This window comes from Ictidomys tridecemlineatus, chromosome 15 (assembly GCF_052094955.1).
Source record: "Ictidomys tridecemlineatus isolate mIctTri1 chromosome 15, mIctTri1.hap1, whole genome shotgun sequence".
Classification (NCBI taxonomy): Eukaryota; Metazoa; Chordata; class Mammalia; order Rodentia; family Sciuridae; genus Ictidomys; species Ictidomys tridecemlineatus.
Window position 1 is genome coordinate 6,715,471 of NC_135491.1, and position 23,497 is coordinate 6,738,967.

The 23,497-nt window shown below is 56.3% G+C and overlaps 3 protein-coding genes across 5 annotated transcripts; 2 read left to right on the forward strand and 1 right to left on the reverse strand.

The window, feature by feature from the left end:
• The first annotated feature begins 1,708 nt into the window (after positions 1-1,708).
• Positions 1,709-13,226, forward strand: Slc17a7 (solute carrier family 17 member 7). 3 transcript variants are annotated; one of them, XM_040279327.2, is made up of 12 exons: positions 1,709-1,844; positions 6,887-7,139; positions 8,096-8,214; positions 8,455-8,569; positions 8,660-8,747; positions 8,947-9,033; positions 9,125-9,267; positions 9,859-10,008; positions 10,157-10,289; positions 10,916-11,026; positions 11,496-11,623; positions 11,840-13,226. In XM_040279327.2, exons 2-12 carry the CDS (start codon positions 7,026-7,028, stop codon positions 12,131-12,133), a joined length of 1,482 nt encoding a protein of 493 aa, XP_040135261.1. In that variant the 5' UTR covers positions 1,709-1,844; positions 6,887-7,025; the 3' UTR covers positions 12,134-13,226. The 3 variants fall into 3 exon arrangements, with proteins under 3 accessions (XP_040135261.1, XP_005336728.1, XP_077887773.1); XM_005336671.5 differs by lacking the exon at positions 1,709-1,844 and adding an exon at positions 2,552-2,745; XM_078031647.1 differs by lacking the exons at positions 1,709-1,844; positions 8,947-9,033 and adding an exon at positions 2,552-2,745.
• A 215-nt stretch (positions 13,227-13,441) lies between these two features.
• Positions 13,442-19,978, reverse strand: Gfy (golgi associated olfactory signaling regulator). The gene is made up of 4 exons (XM_005336670.4): positions 17,912-19,978; positions 15,430-16,618; positions 14,217-14,390; positions 13,442-13,818 (listed from the first exon to the last, which is right to left on the reverse strand). Exons 2-4 carry the CDS (start codon positions 16,595-16,597, stop codon positions 13,619-13,621), a joined length of 1,542 nt encoding a protein of 513 aa, XP_005336727.2. The 5' UTR covers positions 16,598-16,618; positions 17,912-19,978; the 3' UTR covers positions 13,442-13,618.
• Positions 14,643-20,017, forward strand: Pth2 (parathyroid hormone 2). The gene is made up of 2 exons (XM_005336669.4): positions 14,643-19,322; positions 19,811-20,017. Exons 1-2 carry the CDS (start codon positions 19,201-19,203, stop codon positions 19,983-19,985), a joined length of 297 nt encoding a protein of 98 aa, XP_005336726.2. The 5' UTR covers positions 14,643-19,200; the 3' UTR covers positions 19,986-20,017.
• Positions 20,018-23,497: the final 3,480 nt, after the last annotated feature.

A 23,497-nucleotide genomic window follows, 5' to 3' on the forward strand; every position in this document is an offset into this window, starting at 1 on the left:
TGGCCACACCCTTTATGCCCACCTTCTCTTGGCGTCTGTGTTACTTCCACTTAGCATCCTCCAGTTCGTCTGCCAGTTTTCAGTTCTCTTCAGCTCCCATGCAGTGGTTATGCATTCAAGGGGGCACTTCCTGACCAGAATTTCTCCCCGTGCACCCAAATGTAAAGAAAAGGCTGTTGGCTGTTGGCAATCTCACTGTCTCTAGTGCCTCCTGCCCCTCACCTGAGGGCTTCCCATTCCTGGAACCCTGCTCCATATCACAATTACACCAAACTCTGAGACTTCAAGCCATCAGGTTGTCCTCTGCCTCCTGACTTTGCAAGTGCTGTTTCCTGTGTTGGAGATGTGCTCTCCACTCCACCCTCCCACACATGCATTGTCCCAGAGGCCCTTTTTTGGTGCTGGGGATTGAACCCAGGGCCACTGGAATGCTAAGCTCATCCAGCACCACTGAGCTACATCCTAGCCACCCACATCCTTCTGGAACATTGCCTGAAATTTTTTTTCAGATTTTATACTTTGATCTTCCCTGGCTGAGTTGAATTCTCAGTGCGACAATGCCTGATTCTTAGTAGGAACTCAGTGTTTGTTAATGAATTACTACCAACACTCTGCTTCCATAGTAAACACTAGGAGGATAAATAAGAGGAGGAACCTCATTGGTAAATTTTGGAAGAATAGGGAGGAGGCCAGTGTGGCGGGAACCAAGTGAGCTGGGGCTGGAGGGAGTAGCCCTCAGATAGGTCTGTGGCCCCAGAGTGAATAAGCGAATGTGGCTGCTGTGTCCACCAGAGGGCGCAACGCACCCTCATCAGTTTGGCTCCAAGGACTACATCTCCCAACTGCCCTTCCCCAGCAGAAATGGGGTCAGATGGAACTCTCCTGAGGTCCAGCGGCCTCTGGGACTTGTAGTTCGGATGGGGACCCTCCCTCAGCAGCCGAGGAACTCATTCCTACGTCTGGAAAAAGTGTGGAGCTGCGTCCTTTCCTCTTTCCTTGGTCTCCATGGTGATGGTTCCGGCGAGGGCCAGGATTTGGCAGCGACGGGGCCCCCTTCCCACTCCCTCCCCTGCACCATCTGCTCCTCCCTCACACCTGGCCGCGAGCCCCGGCCGCCGCCTCCGCTCCCAGCCCCGGACTCGCTACCACAGGGTGGCGCGTCTGAATGGCTTCGCCGCTTCTCCCCGGACCCAGGAGTTCCGACTCAGTCTTCTCCCGGGGATCCGGGGGTTTGTCAAGCACAGACAAAACTGTGAGAACCAGAGGCCCAGCCAGTCCCTCCTGGAGGCCAGAGGACACGGTGGTCGGTGGTTTCCCGGCTTGTCGGCGCCCGCCCGCCGCGCCGTCTGCTCCTCTCACCTCTTCGCTGGCCGCATCATGAAAATTTAATCTCAAATGCATTTGCGACCCGATGCGGGGAGGCGGTGGGGAAAGGAGCACCCAGCTGGAGCCTGGATCCGGACGAACACTCAGCCCAGAGGGGCTGGCTGGAGAACTGTCAGGGGCGGGGCTGGAATCCAGGGTGGAGGCTGAACTCGGAGGGCGGGGACAGTCCCGGGCCAAGGCAGAACTCCGGGCGAGACAGACCCCAGGGAGGACAGGCTCCGGGGAAGGGCACCGATCCCCGAAGGCAGCGAGAGAACTCTGAGGGCGGGGGTACCTAGGGGGCGGGGACGCAGGCGGAGCCCGAGTTCAACCCGTGAAGACACCACCTAAAGAGCCGAGTAGATCCCGGGGAGCTAGGACCGAGCCCAAAGCGCAGCCATTCCAGGGGCGTGGGGAGAGAACACCGAGGAGGGAGAGAACCTCGGAGGTCTCTACGGGCGATGGGGGCGGACATAACAGTAAGGAATGAAATTCAGAGGGTGGAATGAAACTCGGGGAGAGAAGGAACTGGGAGAGGGTCGAGGCGGGCGGAGAAGTAGAACTGAGAGGCTGCGGGATTCGGGGGGCGGGGGGAAGGAATGGAACCCAAGGATGAAGAAATTGGGTGGAGTGAAACTGGAGGGGACAATGTGTGGATAGATGAAGGGGCGGGAACCGAGAGAAAGAATTCCCTAAAGGAGAGGAAAACGACGTCTGTGTGAGAACGCTGGACCCGGAGATGGGGCGGGATGGGAGTGAATGGAGTGGGGGCCCGAATTCGGGGCGAGGTGGAAGTGGGCTACAGAAGCAGTGAGGGACGGGAGTGGAAGGATGGAATCCAGGGGATGAAAGTGCAGGAGGGAACTCGGGGGGCGCTGGAGTGGGGAGCCAAATCTAGGATGAGGAAGAGAATTCAGAAGCGGAGAGAAAATCTGGGTGGAAGGACCCAGGGAGGGTGAAACGCGGGAGGCGTCTTGGGGCGCGATGTAATTCCGAGTGAGTTCAGAAATGAGAGGAGTCGTCTTGGCATGCACCGGCGGAGAGCGAGGGTGGGAGGGCTGGGAAAGGGGCGTGCCTGAAATATAAGGGGCGGGATCTAGCGTGTGCCGAGGCGGGGCCTCTCTGCGCCCCTGCCCCGCCCCGCCCCCGGTGCTGAGTCCTGTGACAGCCCCCAGGCAGCCGGCACTCGCAGCCTCCTTCCCCCCGAGCGGAGCTGCGGGGCCGGCCGGGCCGGGGCGGACCCCGGGAGCCCGGACGCGGCCGCCCGGGCCCGCGGGCGGGGGGATCGGTGGGGGCACCGGCGTCAGGGGCAGTCACCATGGAGTTCCGCCAGGAAGAGTTTCGGAAGCTAGCGGGTCGCGCCCTCGGGAAGCTGCACCGGTGAGCCTGGAGGAGGTCTTGGGAGGGGAAGAGTGTGAGGGTCCCAGGAGAATGCTCATTCCCACCTGGTAGCAGGACAGACAGACAAGGCAATACCCTAGGGTGGTGTGTCGGGGGTCCTCCCATCTGTCCAGTTTTCTCGCTTAGTTTCCAAAAGCTCCGTCCTCCCCGTCCAGTCTGTCCATTACCTCATTCATTTCTTTCTACACCTCACGGCACCCTGGGCGCTGCTCTTTCTCGGGGACTGTACATCTCCCTTGCTCAGGGTCACTGTTCTGTTTCTGAGGGTCTCCGTACCACTCTCTCTGGGTCTCTTCACATTTATCTCTGGGTTCCTGTCCCCTCTTTTTTTTGGATCTCCATCCCAGTCCCAGGGCTTGCTCCCCGGGCTCTTCTCTGACCATTGCTGTCAGTAGGTCTCTATTATAAACTCCTGACTCTGGACCTGACTCTGGGTCTTTCTCTTCACTGAATCTATGGTACCACCTTCTTTGGGATTCTGTCCCCTCTTTATCTGGATCTCTGCTTCCTGCCTCTCTGAGTTGTATTTCCCCACCCTGGGTATCTCCATCTTTCTGTGTCTTTCTCACTTTCTGTCTCTCGGGGAGTTTAATCTGAAGCTAAAGCGGATTGGGGCCCACAGGTCCTTGTCCTTGAGGGGGGTTAAGCTGGGGGTGGCAGAGGCCAGGGTATCCTGGGTCCCTGGGGGAGAAGGCAGTTGCAGTCCAAAAAATTAGGCTTCTGGGGTAGGACAGACTTCCCAAAGGATACAGGCTAGAGCTGAGAGACTTCCTCCTATCCAGGGTGGTGACTCCAGTGACCTGGGTGTCCCTCAGGGTAGTATGGACACATCCCCTGCAGTCTCTCACCCAACCCCAGCTCTGGCTCCAAGTCAGAGAAATTACTCAGCTGCGGAGAAGCCTAAAAATACCTGGCCACAGTGCAGGGAGGAGACAGCCTCCTCAACACTGTGCCTCTGCCCCCATGCCCTCAGACCCTGTGCCCTTGACCCACAGCCCCAATGCCACCTTTGGTTGATCCTCAGTTCATCTCACTGCGCCATTCAAGTCCTTTCTAAGTCTGACATTAGTCCTGCTTGCTGCAGATCACCTCCTAGCTCCAAAGTTACCCCACCCTTTAGTAACATGAGAGACAGGAATAAGGCTGGACAGAGGGAGGAGGCAGGGGGATGGCGCAGTGTGGGGGGGTGTAGAGGGGGAGCTGAGAGCACTTCACTCCTTCTTTTTCCCAGTTTTCCATCCCCTCCCCACCCTTTTTCTCGCCTCCTTTCACGAGTTTCTCAAAATACATCAGTGCGAAGTCAGGAGAGCGAGAGAGATGTGCTGGTGGAGGGGGCTGGGGGGGCGGCAGCAGGAGGGATGTGCTCCTTAGGCCCCCTCCCTCAGTCTGTGCTTCTCAGTTCCTCATCTGTGTCTGGGTTTCTCTCAGTCGATCTCTGCCTTACCCTCACCTCTCTGAACTGCTTCCTCGGTCCCCAGAGACCCCAGGGTTCAGAGCTCAGGCCAGGACACTGAGCAGGGAGTTAGTTGGTGCAGAGAAGAGCATTTGCATCCAAAGCCTAGGGTTCCCTTTGAAGGCTGGAGAAGAGAGGAGAATGCCTCTTCCAACCCAACATCCCATGTCATCCTCTAGGTTCATTTGGGAGTCGGGGTGTCAATGGCTGAGTACAAGACCTGTCATTTGAACCCAGATCAGTCTAGTCTCCCTCCTCAGCCTGGTACAGAAGCTGCAGATTTTCCTCGAGATGAGTGATGCTAGAGTGGGTGGAGGACACTTGGGCCAGGAAACAGACAGTACCCAGAGAGACTTGGGACAAGGACATGGGAGGAAGGAGAATGCAGGGAGAGAGGAGCCAGAATACCTCCTTTCTGAGAGTCAGACACTGGCTGGAGCAAAGCTAAGGAGATGCGGGCCAAGAAGGACCAGGCCCCACTGCTATTCTTTTTTTTTTGGGGGGGGGGGATTGAACCCAGGGATGCTTAACCACTGAGCCACATCTCCAGCCCCCGTTGCTATTGCTATTCTTGTGATGACCTTGATTCTGCTTTCTGGACCTCACTTTCCTTGTTGTACAATGGGAAGAGAAAAGCAAAAGGACGTAAGGAGACAGAGAGTGTGCATTCCTGAGAAAGGGCAATTGAGACCTCCTCTTCATTCTGGTCAACTACCTCTTAAATGTTGCTTCTCCTCATTGCTGATCCCCATGCCTGAGGTCGAGGCATCTCTCCAAAGAGGGGAATGTGTGGAGGACAGACACCCAGAGAGACAGGAGGGGGATCTCCACCCAGACTCTTTCCTCTCTGTTCTATTGTCTGCGTTGCTGGTCTTCTAAACAGTTACCATCACCTTGTTAGTTCCTCTTTAGTAACTTGCTAATCTTGCCCCCATTTTATAGATGTGGAATACTGAGACCCCCAATTATAAAATCTTGGTTTGAGATCTGACATCTCACAATATACACCATGAATATCACATTTCAGGGGCTGCAATCACATCTTGGATTTCAGGGTCAAATATCTGATATCCAGATGGGTCAAGACCTAGTCTCATTGGGTGACATGTTCTGACAGGGGGTACCTGAGGGGAGTCCCTGCATATTATTCATTCTAGGGGTTCCAGTTCCACCTGTCTCAGATCTTTGTCTCCTCTCTCTGGGTCTCAGTCCTCTTCCCCCCAGGTCTGTCCACTCTTCCCTGTTTCTAACCTCTCCTGTTCTTACCCGCCCCTCCCCACCTCCTTAAGTTCCAGGATGGGAGCATGGCTGTGTTTTCTCATCTCTTCCACTTCCCTCCCCCCAGACCGTCTGGCTGTTCTTTCCTCCCCCGTCCCAGTCTCCCTCGCCTCCATCTGTTCTAGCCCCTTCCTGGGATCCAGCCCGATACCCTGGCTGCTTACCCGCCTCAGAGAGGGGCCACACCTCACACATCAGTCCCCAGCCTGCCTCCCTGTGTCTCCTAGCTTCTCCATCTTTCAACATTTGGAGTGTCTGTCCCCTCCCTCGGCATCCATGTCCTCTGTCCTGAGTTCGGTTCTTATCTCTCTGGGTCTCTGCCTCCCTCTCTGGGTGTCTGTCCTGCTCCCTCCCTGTTTATCTGTCCTCCTCTCTGGCTCTCTGCCTCCTCTCTCTGGGCCTCTGTCCCACTCTCTCTGGGTTTCTGTGCCCCTCTCTCGGGGTGTGTGTCCTCCACACTCTCCCTCTCTCTCCCTCCTCCTGTGTTTCTGACCTGGCTCTCTCTATTCCGCTCCTTTTGGGTCTTCCCCACCTGTCTCAAGGCATCTCTTTTTTCCCTGCAGCCTCTCTCTGGGTTTGAGGCGGCCCTCCAAGTGCCCTATCCATCATCACAGACTCAATCCTGGATCCAGAATGGGCGGGGGCGAGAATCACGCTGGGGAATGAGCCAATCTCCCTACCAGGGCCATCTGTCCCCTGCCAGGACACCACCCGCCATTCCCCCTCCCTATGCCCTAGGCTGACAGTCTGAACTCCAGGTCCCCCAGGGCTGCCTGATTCCTGGGCCCGCTGGCCTTCTCCCTACCCCCTTGTTCGGGGCAGTGGGATTCTGGTGGCAGTGGTGGAGTCAGCTGGGTGTCAGCCCCACACCTGGGGCCTGGAAGCAGGGAAGGGCACGCCACGGGGGAGGGCAGGGGTAGCTGGGAAGCATCTGTTCTTTTGACACCTTTGCTGAGGTTTCTCCTTGGCACCTCTGCTTCCTTAAAAAGACTGAGGTCTGGAAGAGGGGGCTGGGAGAGTATTTGGGCCCTGGAGTGGGTGTTGGGGACATAGTCTCTTGGATCTCAAAGAGATCTTTGGTCTAGAAGTCCTGAGTTGAGAGAGATGTCAGCGTTGGAGGTTAACAGGGCAAGAATCTTCATGCCTGAGCCTGAGAGGGGAGAGGGTTGGGGATCCCATTTCCTGGTTAAAGGGAGATGGATGGGGACCAGATTCCTGGATCACGGGGAGATAAGAGATCCAGGGACTTGGACTCCTAGCAAAGAAGGAGGTGAGGGCTTAGAATTCTGGTTCTCAAAAGCAGGAGCCTTTGCACTGGACTCCTATGTCACAGGGAGTTGGGGGCTGGGGGTGAGGACTTCTGAGTCTTTGACTCTTGTTGCCCTAAAGCCTTCTGGAGAAGCGACAGGAAGGTGCCGAGACACTGGAGCTGAGTGCTGATGGGCGCCCGGTGACAACGCAGACCCGGGACCCTCCGGTTGTGGACTGCACCTGTTTTGGCCTCCCTCGCCGCTACATTATCGCCATCATGAGCGGTCTGGGTTTTTGCATCAGCTTTGGCATCCGCTGCAACCTGGGCGTGGCCATCGTCTCCATGGTCAACAACAGCACGACCCACCGCGGGGGTCACGTGGTGGTGCAGGTAGCTCAGGACCGAGCCCGGGTGTTAACCTTGCCCACACCCCGATGACGTCACATTCGCTTACACTGGGTCCAGGCCACGCCCCTCCCAACCACAGCCTCAGTGCCTTGGACTGTTTCACTCCTTAGCTCTAATCTGGCTTCTGGTCTCTCCACTTCCTAAGCTCCGCCCAGATCTAAATGAAGCTCTACCCCCTTTTGGGTCCCTGATTGCAAAAAAATAGACTCTGTCCCACCATTAGGTCCCCTATGTGTTATCTCTTTTCCATTTCGTACCTACCAGTAATTTTGTTCACGCCTGTGCCCCACGCTCATGTTCCTGGCTCACATCTACTTAATTCCAGGCCTATCTCAAATTCCTCCCTAAACTTGATCCTGTATTTTCTGAAGTCCCGCTGCCCCCTAAGTTCTGTCCCATCTGCTCTGGCTGTCCTAAAACCTCGCCCCGACTCAGACTTTCCACTATTTTAAGTTCATTATAGTAGAGGCCATGCCCCTGCCTCAGCAGGGAAAAATCCTGGTTTGGACTGTAGACTACCTACCAGAGGTCCTCCTTTTGTTTCCTTCCAATCAGGACCACGCCTAATTTAGCAGCTCCTTGTCCCTGCCCAAACCATAACCAGGTCATCCCACAAACAGGTTATAAGATGAATAGACGTAGAGAGACACACGCATGCTATGGAACATTCAGGGAAGGGTACTGAGGTAGGAAAGCAGGCGGAAGGAACATTCTAGGCAGCAATGGGCCCGTTATTAAGGTGGTAGTACTTGTCCTTGCAACGTGAATAGCGATTAGTCGACTGACAGAAGATGGTCTGATATTTGATTGGCATGTGTTTGGGGGTGGGAGGGTATCCTTGCGGCTGATTGGCCAAGGGGCTAATTCTGTAGACGGTGATTGGTGGAGGGCAGGGCCTGGGGCAGGGCGGCTGGTTTGATGTGCCTTTTGGCCCGCAGAAAGCCCAGTTCAGCTGGGATCCAGAGACTGTCGGCCTCATACACGGCTCCTTTTTCTGGGGCTACATTGTCACTCAGATTCCTGGAGGATTTATCTGCCAAAAATTCGCAGCCAACAGGTATGGTGGTGGGGACTCAAGGTGGCTGGAAACTACAGTTGAGAGGAGTTAGTGTGTCTTGAACTTGGGGATCTGCCTCCAGGGAAATGGGAGGAGCCTGAGTTTGGGGCAGGGCTTGTCATCGTGGAAGGTGGGAATCACGGAATAGGTGGGACCAGGGATTCTAGTGAACATAGGGCCTAGCCTGGTGTGGGCAGGGAGGGCATCCTAGAAATCTTTCTCTCCCACCCTTCCCATCAGGGTTTTCGGTTTTGCCATTGTGGCTACCTCCACTCTAAACATGCTGATCCCTTCAGCTGCCCGCGTCCACTATGGCTGTGTCATCTTCGTGAGGATCCTGCAGGGGTTGGTAGAGGTAAAGCCCAGCCTCATACGACCCCGCCCCCTCTCCGACCCTGCCTCTTCTCATTGACCTTGTTGTTGTTTTTTTTTTTTTCCTACCTAGGGGGTCACCTACCCTGCCTGCCACGGGATCTGGAGCAAATGGGCCCCTCCTTTAGAACGGAGTCGCCTGGCGACGACAGCCTTTTGCGGTGAGAGAAAGGAGCTGAGGACCCAATTCCTGCATCCGAGGGAGAAGGGGTGTGGTCTTTCCTTCAGACTTTCCGCTATTTTAAGTTGTGCTATTTAAGGGTTGAAATCCCTTGGGGTCCCAGAAAGGCGAGGTCCGAGGGTCCACATTGTGAGCCCAGGGAAGATGAGCCAGTTTTCTAGCCAGCGTCCTCTTCCTAGGTTCCTATGCTGGGGCGGTGGTCGCGATGCCCCTCGCCGGGGTCTTGGTGCAGTATTCGGGATGGAGCTCTGTTTTCTACGTCTACGGTGAGGGCCCCCGACGCCTGGTTCCAGGTGGCTCTGGGGCGGAGCGGGGCCCGTCGTCACCCCGTTCCCATGCCCTCCTGACCCCCTTCAGGCAGCTTCGGGATCTTCTGGTATCTGTTCTGGTTACTTGTCTCCTATGAGTCCCCTGCACTGCACCCCAGCATCTCCGAGGAGGAGCGCAAGTACATCGAGGACGCCATCGGCGAGAGCGCCAAACTCATGAACCCTGTTACGGTCCGGGGCCAAGCTGGGCGGGCGGGAGGGATGTCTGGGCTCGAACGTGCGGCAGGTCCCTGTAGACTTGAGGAGACAGGACTGGAACACAAAAACTAGAATCTAGGAGCCCATTACGCTCCCTGGAGGACGGGATTAGCAGGTGTTGGGGGCGGGGTTAGGTCGGGGTTAGGTGGGTGGATTGGAACTGCTAGTGAGGTGCGGTTCAAAGCAGCAGGAGGATCCGAAGGTGGGGGTTTGCTAGTCCTTGGGGTGGATGAATTTAGAGTTAGGGGGTGTGGCGAATAGAGAAACTCCTGGGCTCAATGTACATGGGTCCCTGAGGGTCTCATAGGGCTGCACCTGAGAACCTGAGAGGCCACAGGAGAGCCAGGATCCACCCCTTCATCCCTGAAATATTGTGGTGAGGTTGAAATCCCTTGGGGTCCCCGTGGGGAAATAGGATGGCCAGTGCCTTTAGATCCCTAGAAGCTTCAGTGAGTTCAGGATCCACGGATCTCTACGGGACTCTAGTGGGGTCACTGGAGGGACCCGGAGAAGCACCTAGCTCTGTCTCCATCTTAGCGGCCTCTCCCATTCCCCAACCCCCAGAAATTTAACACACCCTGGAGGCGCTTCTTCACGTCTATGCCAGTCTATGCCATCATCGTGGCTAACTTCTGCCGCAGTTGGACATTCTACCTGCTCCTCATCTCCCAGCCCGCGTACTTTGAAGAAGTGTTTGGCTTTGAGATCAGCAAGGTAGGCCCAGGAGGAGGGCGAGCGGCGGGGGTGGGGTGGGGGGTGTGTGAGAGAGGGATTCCCAGGCAGGGAGAAGCCAGTGGAGCATCTGCAGGCAGAGACAGCGAATCAGCAATCTCTGATGGCACCCCAACACCTGCTCCTGCAGGTGGGCCTGGTGTCAGCGCTGCCCCATCTGGTCATGACTATCATCGTGCCCATCGGGGGTCAGATTGCGGACTTCCTGCGGAGCCGCCGCATCATGTCCACCACCAACGTGCGCAAGTTGATGAACTGCGGGGGTGAGTGGTCTGGGACCTCCCCCTCGGAGCAGAGAGGTGTTTGGCAAAAGCAAAGAGTGGGTGTCCTGTGATGGGCGTGGCCTAAAGGCATAGTCAAAGGAGCGGTTAATGCCACAGCGCGGGGTTGGCCTAGCGGGGTTGGAGGGATGAAGGCAGGCCTGCGAGGAACAGATTCTCATGCACCAGTCTCAGAGGCCAAGCGTGTAAGGGCAAGGCGGGTGTTGGAGACCAAGATGGGTATGAAAGGGTGGGCCTTCAAGTGACTGGGCAGAGCAGGACATTTGGGGCTATGAGTGGCAGGGATCTGCAGGGGTCATGCTGTCTACTGAGTGTGTGTGTGTGTGGGGGCGGTGACAGAGGGAGGGCATGAAGGTGCACAAATGTGGTTCAGATCTTGCAGCTTCTGGGTGTGGCTTACTTAGGGGACTGTGGCAAAGGCTGGTCTTGGGAAACCAGGGGCCTGCTCCTGGGTCTGGAGGAATGAGAGAAAAATCCTGGGCCCAGTACAGAGGTCACCCATCTGGGATGAACAGAGAAAGATTGGGATGGGAACCAGTCTGGGCAGGGGGTCTGGGGCAGCTTGCACCCCACCTTGGCGGGCACTCAGGAGACACGGCCCTCCTTAGGCTTTGGCATGGAAGCCACGCTGCTGTTGGTGGTCGGCTACTCGCACTCCAAAGGCGTGGCCATCTCCTTCCTGGTCCTTGCGGTGGGCTTCAGTGGCTTCGCCATTTCTGGTGAGAACCGCAGATCTACAGCTTGTGGGGTGTTGGTCAGACATATAGGGAGCTTCCTGGCTCAGAAATGGACCTTCCTGCCTTACAAAAGGTGGACTAAAAAGTGTGTGTGTGTGGGGGGGGTGTCAGATGTCACTCACCCACCTGCGGGGGACGGGAAGAAGCCTTCGATTGCCGCAGTCGTGGGCAGCATGGATGCGCACCCCAACCGCTACTGCGCCAGAGGCTGAGGCAGGAGGATAAAGTTCAAAGCCAGCCTCAGCAACTAATGAGGCCCTAAGCAATTTATGGAGACCCTGTCTCAAAATGAAAATGAAATGGGCTGGGGATGTAGCTCAGTGATTAAGTGATTCCTGGGATCAATTCCCCGGTATCCTCCCCCCCATAAAAAAGAGGAAGTTGCCCTGGGGGTCAGGGACATCCCGTGGGAGTCCCTGGTGTGAAGCCTCCTGGCTTGCCTCCATGCCAGGGTTCAACGTAAACCACCTGGACATCGCTCCGCGCTATGCCAGCATCCTCATGGGCATTTCCAATGGCGTGGGCACGTTGTCAGGCATGGTGTGCCCCATCATTGTGGGTGCCATGACTAAGCACAAGGTCAGTGTGCAGACCGGGCTCCCTTGCCCTCCAGATGTATGCCTGGCTGTTTCTTGACCACGTGTGTCACCTGGGCTCCACTGCTTGCCCTTTCTGCTCTCAGAACCTCAGCCTCCCTTTCTTTGCTTATCCCCCCAAAGCCCCCACCTTGTCCATGCTCTACCCCTGTCTGTCTGTCTTCTTACTTGACCTGATCCTCTGTTGTCCCACATACAGACTCGGGAGGAGTGGCAGTACGTGTTCCTCATTGCCTCCCTGGTGCACTATGGGGGTGTCATCTTCTATGGGGTCTTTGCCTCTGGAGAGAAGCAGCCATGGGCAGAGCCCGAAGAGATGAGTGAAGAGAAGTGTGGGTTCGTTGGCCATGACCAGCTGGCTGGCAGTGATGAAAGTGAAATGGAGGATGAAGCGGAGCCCCCTGGAGCACCCCCTGCTCCCCCTCCTTCCTATGGGGCAACCCACAGCACGGTTCAGCCTCCCAGGCCCCCACCCCCTGTCCGGGACTACTGACCATGTGCCTCCCACTGAATGGCAGTTTCCAGGACCTCCACTTCATACATCTCTGGCCTGAGTGGCAGTGTCAAGGAGCCCCACTCCTCTCTGTCCTGCCAGGCCTAAGAAGCACTTTCCCTTATCCCCAGTGCTGTCAAAACCTCTTCCCTTCCCAACTGCCTCTCAGGGGGAGTGAAGCTGCAGACTGGCAGTTTCAAGAATACCCAATTCCCCTTGAAGTTTCCCTTCTCTACTTGTTCTGCCTCAGTGGTTTCGAATCTCTCCTTTCAGGGCTTTATTTGAACCGACAGTTCAATCTCTTACTCTTGTGGTTTTGAGGCACCCCCTCCTTTCCTTTAACCCCAGAGACTCTCAGGTTAATCCCTGAGATTCCTCAGTCCCCCTCCCCAGAAAAGTTCAAGGTCCTCCTCTAGAATTTCCAAATCTCTCCTTACTCTTCTGCATTTCCTAGGCTGGTTTACCAATTCCCCATCCCCACCATTCCAGGGATTCATTCTCACCAGCGTTTCTGAGGGAAAAAACGGCGGTTTCAACCCCTCCCCCCTCCCCCTACCACCAGCAGATTCTGCTGATGCACCAAATTCACCAACCTTCTCCCTAGCTTTGCACAACGTCCAGGGAAACAACCAAAATGGCAGTTTTAACAACCTGCCTTCCTCCCCTCCCCCGTGCACTTTTTCTGATACAGTTTTCAGGTCTAAATAGTGGCTGCTCTAGTCTATTAATTCAATGGTTTGAAGCCACCACCATTGAACTTCCCCATGGTGGTTTCAAGATGCCCCCACTTCCCCCAATTCCTTGCACTTTATTCTCCTGGGTGGTATCAGACTACCCGAAGTTTCTCAGTGGCCATTTGTTGTGTCCCTCAGGGGCTAAATGACTTAAAGTCTGGGATCCTTCCCCTCTCAGATACCCCTCTTTCAGTTTAGAATTTGGGGGACATATGTAGGAGAAGTCACAGAATCCCAGGAAAGGGAGTGGGACTGGGGAAAGGAGTGTTTTTCCTGGGGCAGGGTCCTGTCTTGGTGTCTGTCTCTGTGATTGTAAATCCTGCCCTGCCCCACTCCAATAAAATGCTTTGGTGTACAGACTCAGTGGTCCTGGGTTGTAAGGTCACAGGAATTCTGACCCTCAGCCTCCTCCCTCAGACCCAGGGGTCCAGGCCCCAGCCCTCCACCCTCAGATCCAGGTACCCCCTTCTCAGATCCCAAAGTACCAGCCACTCACCTGCTCCCTTCTTCCTCAGTCACCGCCAACTCTGACCCCTGCCCCTGGCGCCCAGAACGCAGGTTGGAGGTCTCAAGCTGTGGGAACACCTGGTTTATTCGGCCTCAGCTCAATTCTCAGATCAGCGAAAGCGGTTTCTGTTTCTCGGATCCTCTATGGGGAGTCCACTAAGCAGCCAAGCCTTCCAGGAGGACAGGACCTCTGGGTTCTCCCTCCCCTTAGCAACGCACGGGTCCCAGAGGGCCCGGAAGGGGTTCACACGAAGTTGTTGGGGAGCGTGGCCGGGGACAGCGACTCCAGGCGCTGGGGCCGGCCCCCGCGTGGTGGCGGGGGCAGCTTGGGTGGTAGTGGGGGTGTGGGAGGGGGCTGCTTGGTGGCGATGTGTGAAGGGACCCAGGCATCCGGCGCATAAAAGTAGAGGTCGTAGGGGTCCTTTGGGGTGTCCAAATGCAAAACTGTGAAAGCAAAGGGGAGGGGTCATCCCCAGGAGGACGGGGTCTGGCGACCGGGGCCTGTCGGTCTCCTGGGAGAGGTTCCGACCATCCATTTGAACTGGGTTTTAAAGAAAAGGTTGGGGGCACCTGGAGGGGGTGTGGTTCCGCGGGAAGGGGCGGGGCCTTGAGGGGGGCCGGGAATCAAGGCCGCTGCAGAGCCCGGGAGGGGCGGTGCCAACTGCCTCGGGGAGGGCCCGGGGTGTGTTTGTGAAACTTCCGATAACTAGAGGGCAGCACGTGGCCTGGGGGGGGGGGCTTTTATTGGTCTTGAATGGGGTTCTGCATTTTTTGGCAGGGCGCCCTAAAGCGCCCAGAAGGTTAAGGAAACGTGCAGACCTTCCAGCGAAAGCAGGACTCACCTGGCTCATCCCCGCCGTCGGGGAGCCGGTGGTGTGCGAAGGGCCGCTGTTGGGCCGCCCGGCGGTAGAGACACCACAGCAGCAGGAAGATGCCGATCAGCAGCCCCGTTCCCGCAAAGAACAGGCACAGGGCCCCTCCTGTCGCGCCACGTGGGCGTCCCACCAGAGTCACGCCTGAAGCAGGAGAGGGGCAGTCCAATCTAGTTTCTTCCTCCCAGACCCAGGGTCCAGCCCCAGCCTCCTCCCTCAGACCCAGGGTCCAGCCCCAGCCTCCTCCCTCAGACCCAGGGTCCAGGCCCCGCCTCCTCCCTCAGACCCAGGGTCCAGGCCCAGCCTCCTCCCTCAGACCCAGGGGTCCAGGCCCCGCCTCCTCCCTCAGACCCAGGGTCCAGGCCCCGCCTCCTCCCTCAGACCCAGGGTCCAGGCCCCGCCTCCTCCCTCAGACCCAGGGTCCAGGCCCCGCCTCCTCCTTCAGACCTAGGGTCCAGCCCCAGCCTCCTCCCTCAGACCCAGGGTCCAGGCCCCGCCTCCTCCCTCAGACCCAGGGTCCAGGCCCCGCCTCCTCCCTCAGACCCAGGGTCCAGGCCCCGCCTCCTCCTTCAGACCTAGGGTCCAGCCCCAGCCTCCTCCCTCAGACCCAGGGTCCAGGCCCCGCCTCCTCCCTCAGACCCAGGGTCCAGGCCCAGCCTCCTCCCTCAGACCCAGGGGTCCAGGCCCCGCCTCCTCCCTCAGACCCAGGGTCCAGGCCCCGCCTCCTCCCTCAGACCCAGGGGTCCAGGCCCCGCCTCCTCCCTCAGACCCAGGGGTCCAGGCCCCGCCTCCTCCCTCAGACCCAGGGTCCAGGCCCCGCCTCCTCCCTCAGACCCAGGGTCCAGGCCCAGCCTCCTCCCTCAGACCCAGGGTTCCAGGCCCCGCCTCCTCCCTCAGACCCAGGGTCCAGGCCCCGCCTCCTCCCTCAGACCCAGGGTCCAGGCCCCGCCTCCTCCCTCAGACCCAGGGGTCCAGGCCCCGCCTCCTCCCTCAGACCCAGGGGTCCAGGCCCCGCCTCCTCCCTCAGACCCAGGGTCCAGGCCCAGCCTCCTCCCTCAGACCCAGGGGTCCAGGCCCCGCCTCCTCCCTCAGACCCAGGGTCCAGGCCCCGCCTCCTCCCTCAGACCCAGGGTCCAGGCCCAGCCTCCTCCCTCAGACCCAGGGTCCAGGCCCAGCCCCTCACCGGTCTCTTTCACGCGCTCCACCACAATGATAGTGTTGACTCTGTCACCTCGGCTGCGTCTCTGAGGTCGGGGTGTTGCAGGGGCCTGCTGATTGGGGAGCTCTTGAGAAACTGGGGGACCTGCGATCCGGGCTGAGGGAGGAGGAGTGTCCGGCCCTTTAGGGCCAGAGTCCTGAGGGGCCTTCAGCTCACTGGTCCCTGGAGAGTCTGAGGTGGGCAGTTTAGAGAGGTCGGGCTGTGGGGCTGTATGGGTCTCTGCTGGGGGGTTCAGGTGCAGTCCATTTAAGGCAGTGACTTCATCCTCGAGGGCCATAAGCGTTTCTGGGTGAAGACTAGTGGGGGTTTCAGGCTCAGAGGTCACGGGGATCTCCGTCGCCTCTTGGTAGTGGGTGGGGGGGGACTGTGTTCGAGGAATGTCAGTAGGGCTGGCGTAGATCACAAGGGACTGTGGATGGGGGCTTTCAGTAGGGTCAGGATGGCTTGTTTCAGGGAATTCAGACTTTGGGATCTCAGTGGTATCCGTGTCCTGGGTTTCTAGAGATTTGGGATCAAGGGCCTTGGTGGCGTCAGGATTTGGGGCCTCAGGGGTTTTCGCATGTGAGACTTCAGTGGTGTTGAGTTGAGGATCCTCTGGGAATTCTTGGTGTGTAGTCTGTATAGGGTCAGTGTTTGCGATCTCAGGAAATCCTGGGTGTGAAGTTTCTGAGAAATTAGGTTTGGGGGTCTCAGGGGATCCTGGGTGTGGATTTCCAGTCGGGTCAGGTTTGGGAGTCTCAGAAGTTTCTGTCACTTTGAAGGGGTTAGTTTTGGGGGTATCCAGGGGAGCTGACACTGAGGTTGTGTGTAATTCAGGCTTAGAGGTCTCAGGGGACTTGGGGTATGAAGTTTCTTGGAGGTGAAGATTGAGAGTCTCAGGGACGTGGAAGGGGGAGGTCTCAGGAGAAAGCGTATTAGGGGTCTCAGAGGGCTCCGGATAAACAGTCCCAGGGAATTCTGGGTGAGGCCCATCTTTAGTGGAGTTTTCAGAAGCACCAGGGGAGGTCTCAGAGGGATGGTCCATCCCCTTAAAGTCAGAGTCAAGAGGTGGAGAGGCTGAGGGGGCGGCCTTGGAACCCAGCTGGGCCAGGAGGAAGACGAGGAGGAAGAGGATCGGGTTGAAAGATTTCATAGCTCTGGGAGATGCCTGTAGCTGTTGGAGGAGCAGGAAGGAAGGGGTTAAGGTCGAAGCCTCCTAAGCCCCACCCACTCCCAGAGGCCACTTCTACTGGCTCCCAAGTGGACCAGGTCCCTCTAGGGCCCTGTTTGGTGCCAGGGAAAGGGGCAGAACCCCATTGCAGCTCCCCAAAGGCTGTAGGGCTGTCAGCGCCGTCGCTAAGGAAGACAGAGGCGCTGGGCTTCTTGGGGGGGGGGTAATTTCCTTACCTGTTCCTCTAAGAGGTCCCAGAAAATTGGAAAAACCTGACACCTCTCTCAGCCCCCTTACATCCTGCACTTTAACTATGGTGGGTGTGAGATCTCCCAGGGGACAAACCCTCCAGAGCTCCTTGACTCAACAATTGTTTACATGGAGCCCAAGGAACCGCTTTTGGGTTGGAATCTGGGATCTGAGAGAAGGGGTTTCAGGATCCTGGATACTGCACGGTGAGGGCGCTAACGTTTAAATCCCTGGTTCTTTCCAGAGATTAGAAGACTGGAAGTTCAAGCCGGGAATGGTGGCACACACCTGTAAACCCAGAGATTTGGGAGCCTGAGGCAGGAGGATTGCAGGTTCAAAGCCAGTCTCAGTAATTTAGGGAGGCCCTAAGCAACCTAGTGAGACTGTCTCAAAATAAAAAAATAAAAATGGGCTGAGGATGTGGCTCAGTGGTTAAGCATCCTTGGGTTCAATCCCTGGTATCAAAATAAATGAAGAAATAAAAGATTGAGTGCTGCGGATGTGGCTCAAGCGGTAGCGCGCTCGCCTGGCCTGCGTGCGGCCTGGGTTCGATCCTCAGGCCCGGGTTTGATTGAGGTTCGATCCTCAGTGCCACATACAAACAAAGATGTTGTGTCTGCCGAGAAACTAAAAAATAAATGTTAAAAAATTTCTCTTTCTTTTTAAAAAATAAATTATTATTTTAAGTCAAAAAAAAAATAAAAGATTGAATGTTTAAATGTTAGACATTTGAGGGAGTAAGACTTGCAGGGCTAGAGAATAGTGGGAGAAAGGACATAGGGGTCTGGAACTCTTGGGCCCAGTTAGAAGGAGTTTGGGAGCCCTGAGTCCTGGGCCCTCCAGAAATAGGCTCTGGAGGACTGGACTCCTCAGCTGGGTCAGGGGGAGCTTTGGGGCAGGAGCTTTGGGTCTCCCTGTTTATCAAGGATGGAGCTAGGATCTCCACACTTCAGGGGCTGGTCTGAGCAGAGATGCATTGGTCTGTGGTCAGGTGCAGGTGGAGGCAGCAGATGCCTGGATGGGACAGGGTCACTTGGGGTCTCTTACCTGCTCAACGGTGTCCAAGATAACAGCAGGTGAGCAGAGCTAGATGCAAAGACCTGTCAGTGCTGCAGAGTGACTCTGGGTGGGGCAGCAGGAGCTAGGGTCCCAGAGGTGCACAGTGACGCACCTGACCCCCTCCCCGGGGATCCTGGGAACCTAGCAACAGCACTTAGGTTCTTAAAGGGACAGAGTGGAGAAGGGAGTTAGTGACCGAGTGATGTGGAGAGGATGTGACCCAAACTACCTTCCCTTTGAAACCAAGGGTCTGGCCCTCTGCCTCGCCCACCCCACAAAAGCCAAGGATTTAGGTCCTGGTACTTTCCTACCTGAACCCGCTGAGACAGGGCCCCCATCTCCTTCCTATCAGACCCAGGAATGCAGACCTCCAGCTCCTTCCTTCCCCAGATTCAGGAATCCAGGTCCCCAGCAATTCCTTCTCAAAGTCAGGAAATAGGGTCCCTGTCCCATCCAATCGTAGACCTTAGAATCCAAGCTCTGTATATGTCCTCTCTGGGGAACTGGGATTCAGATGCTCATGTCCCACGTGAAGCCCTTTGGTACTTCCAGCCTCAGCCCTCCCCGCTACTGTGGGGCCTGCTCCCTGTCTGCTCTCTCCCTTGGGGGGTCTCTGAACTTGTGCCCCTCTACTGCTATCTTTCCTTCCCTTCTCTCTGGGAGCATTTTCCCTCCACCTTCCACAGGGGCCTGGCTCTGTCTCTCTGGTTTCCTGCCTGTGCCTCTCTTCCTCTGCTGCTTCCTTTCTTCCTCTCCTTCCCTTGCTTGGTCACCCTCTTTGTCCTTCCTTCCTGTGACAGTTTCTCCCATTTGTCTGTTTCTCCTCCTCTCTCTTGTTTTCCCTGGCTCTTTCTGTGTCTCTGATTTCTGCTCCTATGGTCCCTCTGCAGTCTCTATTTTTATCCCTCTGACACACCCACCCTGTGCCCACCTCTGTGTCTCTGTCTCTCCCCCTTCCTCTTCTCAGGTCTCAGCTCCTGGTCCCAATTAGTTGGTGGCCGCCAAGGAAGCGGCCAGGCCCCCACCCCGGGCTCCTCATTATCGCAGGCGGCTCCTAATGAGCCTGTGGGGGGAATTGACCGAGCGCCCCCAGCCCGGCCTGCGTCACTCCCGCCGCGGGCCGTGGAAAAGATATAAGGGGGCTACGGCGTCGTTGCCCAAGCCCACTGAGCGGTAGGGGACCTGCAGGAGGTTGTTGGGGTGGAGGGAGGATGGGGTCCAGGGTTCTGGTCCGGGTTAGACCGTAGGAGCTCTTCCTTCTCTCTCCTCCACAGGTGATGGAGACCCGCCAGGTGACCAGGAGCCCCCGGGTGCGGCTGCTGCTGCTGCTGTTCCTGCTTGTGCCCTGGGGCACCCGCACTGCCTCAGGTGTGGCCCTGCCTCCTGCCCGGATCTTCAGGTAGGTGCGAGGTCCTGCGAGGCGTGCGGAGAGACCCCAGGAGCGGGCGGAGAAACCCAGAGAGAGGACAGAGACCAGCCTGAAGGGGCGGAGGGGATGTTAGGGGAGGGCGGACGAGAATCAGCAAGAGAAAGAGATTCCAAAGGCCGATTCCCAGAAAGGTGTGGGGAGACTCGGTGCGGAAGCGGATTCCTTCTTGGAGCAACGCTTTTGGGTTCTATTTTGCCAGGTAGAGCGCTGAGCCCTGGGGCCTGACAAGTGCGACAAGTGCGTGGGACTCGGTCTGGATTCTAAGAGTGCTTCCGACCTGGGGAGGGGTGGTGGGGGACAGATACACAGAAACAGAGACACCGACTGAGAGGAGAGGGGACGGGGCGGGCAGGGAGACCACGGCGCAGTATTGGAGCTTCGAGTTAGACCGCAGGAAGGACCCCCTGCAATGGGCGGGGGCCTGGCCTCAGGTAATGGGTCCTCCCGTCTCCCTACAGTCTCGGCACCCCCGGCCGGGCCTCGTGGGGTCCAGTCACCCCACTGTTGCGGCGGAGTCTGGCGCTGGCGGACGACGCGGCCTTCCGAGAGCGCGCGAGGCTGCTGGCCGCCCTCGAGCGCCGCCACTGGCTGAACTCGTACCTGCACAAGCTGCTGCTGCTGGACGCGCCCTGAGCGCCCCGCCCACCCCACATTAATAAAGACTCTGCGGCGAGCTCGCGCCTGTGCCTCCTTCCAGCGCCACCCGAGTGTGTGTGTGTGTGCGCGTGCCTGTGAGAGCGCGCGGGCAGCACTGAGTCGGCCACTTGGGTGTCTAGCTCAGTCCCCTCTGCCTCCTTCTCTGGGTCTCTCTCCTCTCTGGGTGTCTGTCCCCGCCCGTTCACCCTCCTGCTTTCCCACCCTTGTGCAGACCTCCTCCTCTTCTCTCTTCTTTCTGCCTCTCAAACTCATCTTCCTAATTAATCTCCCTCCCCGCGTTGTCTCTGCTCTACTTTTCAGGACTTCCTTTTCCTTCGGGTCCCCATTTCTCTCCTTCAGCTCTTATTTTCTCTCAATTTCGCACTTTCCCTCTCTGGTCACCTCTAGGCTTCTCCCTGGGCGCGGAGGAAAGAACGCGGACTCTGGCATCTGAGCCCAGGCTCCCCTGAAACTAGCTTTGAGTCATTGGGAAGGGTTTAAGCTCTGTGCACCTCCTTCTCCTCATCTGTCATTGGGATCAAATGAACCACCCAAAAAAACCTTCAACACAGCCTGACACGCAGAAAAACGCTTTTTAAAAATTGTCTATAGAGTTTTATTGATTGTTCAAAACATTACAGAGCTCATGATAGATCATCTTTCATACATTTGACTCAATTGGGTTTTGAACCAGAAAAACGCTTTTATTAGAAAAGTGTCATTAATTAGCTGCCTCTCGCAGCAGCTCCCAGTAGTTTCTGGATTTCTGAATTGCGACCTTCTTGGGAAACTATCTGGGACAGTCTCGGGTGGGTTGGATAGGGGATGGGGAAGACCCCCTGGGTCACAGGTGAAGGAGAAACAACCAAAATCCACCTCTCCCCCGGAGGCCTGACGGTCCTCCAGCTCCGCCCCTCGATCGAGACCGACAACTCACTCCTGGCTGCTAGCGGCCAGGTGCGGGGAGGGGCCGAGACAGCTCGTGCGGACCGGGCTCTGGTTGGCCTGAAGAAGAGGGTGGAGCCGAGAGTTGGCGTGCAGGAAGAGGGGCGGGGCTGTCAGATTTGTGGAAACTTGCATTTCCGGGAGGCGGTCGGAGTCCCAATTGGCCCTTACTCAGGCTGTGGGGGCGGGACTATGCTTATCTGAGTCAACCGAAAAACCAAGGGTAATCTTAATCCTACAACGGTCCGTGTTGACACCCCAACCCCCCTGGCTTCGTGCATTCTAGACAAGCGCTATACCACTGAGCTACACCCCCCAGCCTAAGTTGGCCTAATTTTACAAATAAAGAAACAAGACTGAAAGAAGCAATTTCCCCAAGTTGTCAGAGCTAGTAAGAGACAGAAGGTTAACTGGAATCTAAACTGCACAGTTTCTAAAGTCTAGACTCCCTCCTACTCTCAGGAGGAAATGGGTTAAAATGTTAAACTGCAGTTGCTGCATGCCAGCAACTCCCCACTTACTGATAATCCAACCCAGGACCTCCAGTGCTCTACCACTGAGCTACACTCCAGTCCTTTTAAAATATTGAAGCTAAATTGCCAGAGCTGACCTTGAATTTGGGATTCTGCCTTAGCCGCCCCTCCCTGGGGTTACAGGTGTACCCCACAGGGCCAGAATACCAGGCACTCATTCTAAGTGCTGCACATGTATTTACTCTTTTAATCTTATGACCTGGCAAGAAAACTCCTATTTGCTGGAAAGCCTGGCAGTTGGGTACCTGTGTGGGCTCTTCCCATGCTCTAATTTCTCCTGGATCCCTTGCCTAGCAATAAAGGCCTTTTCACAAAATAGTACCTGGAACTCTTTCCCGCTCCACTCCATTCCCAGGAAAACTCAGCCATCCCCAGATTTGATTACTATCACATTTGGACTCCTCCTCCAGACCAGGAGCTCAGGACTGAGGGCACAAGGGTCCAGGCACCAAATGAGCTCTTTCCCCAAACCCACTACTCCCTGTCTTAGGAATGACCCAACTGTCCACCAGGCCTGGACCAGACCCTGGGTGCTGTCCTTGGTCCTTCTCTCTTCACCCTCCTTCACAGCCTGTCAGTTTCCAGACCCATGCCTCCTGCCCTGCCTCTCTCTGCTCTTCCCTGCCTCTTCATCCACCTGCCCAGCCCAGGTCAGGCCTCATTCTCTCCTAGGTGGACCACAGCTCAACTCCTCCCACCTCCCTGCCTGCAGCCATAACCCTTCATTCATCCCCTCTCCAGACCCTGGCAGGTAGTTCTCCCGAGTGGGCTCTGCCTTCCCTTGCTCATGCCCTTTCACAGGCACTTGGAAATGAAGTTCAGGTTGGGTTCAAAGCCCTTTGTGGGTTCTTGCCCACTTCTTTATTTTCCACTATACTGCAGCAGCTTCAAATCCTTCCCTTGCTGTAATTCTTTTTTTTTTTTTAATCCCCAGTACCAAAAATAATAAATAAATAAATCCCAGCAAACGGATGCTGCCTGCCTCTTTCCACACACACTGGTCTCTCTTCTACCACCTATTCTTTACACAGACCATTTCCTCTACCAGTGACACCCTCCCCTGATCACTGTAACCAGTCAGAACCTATCTTTCAAGACTAAAGAATGTCATTATCTGGGAAGATTCCCTGCATAACTTCAGTACCAAGACTGTGTGCCCGACACAGAGTAGATGTCCTGTGATATATTTTGGGGGGAGGAGGTTATTCCCCTGTTCCTCCCAAAATATGTTACTGGCACCTACTGTGTGTCCAGTACTCAGTCCCTGTACTAAAGTTGTTAGGGTGGGAAGGGGCTTGTAGCATTATAATGTATCAAAGCAATGAAGATGGTAAATATCAACAAGGTGAGAGGTTTTATAGGAGACAGAAGATTGCCCATTACTGACCTAGGATGCAATTAGGACTTGGCCAACCCAGGCTCCTACCCATGGGGTGGTGACAGGACAGAGTTAAGACTCTGATGTTAGGACAATGCAAGAAGGAAAGAGGGATTAGGGAAGTGTCCAGGAGCCCCTTCAAGGCTGCCTGGCAATGCTTGGGGCTGTAACCTCAGAGGTTACAAACTAGAGGTCTATAGGTGACCACTAATCCTGTTTTATGGTCCATGCCATGCAGTGTTTTTCAATAACTTGAATGAGTTGCTGTGGCAGGTATTTAACTGCTTTCCCCATATGTACCCTTGCTAAAAGATTGAGTTTGGGCAGCAACATGTCCAGTCCCAGGAAAGGTGCTCAGAGCCCCAGGTCTCCCAGCCTGCCTTGCAGAGAGGGATGGTCCTGACAAACGGCTGGCTAATGAGACTTCAACACAAGACTGTGGGTGACTCTAGAGAGGCGGCAGCTCTCTGTTATGAAAAGCAAGGACACTTCTCCTTCGCTCTGCAGATGTGATGTAGGAAGCTACAACAACTGCCATCTTCTGAGCATGAGGGAAGGGCCAAGAGAATACCGGAGACCCTGGTCTGGGGCTGCTGTGACTCAGCTGTGAGCCCGTGGCTGCTTGCCTTCCTCCAGACTTGTTTGGTGAGGAA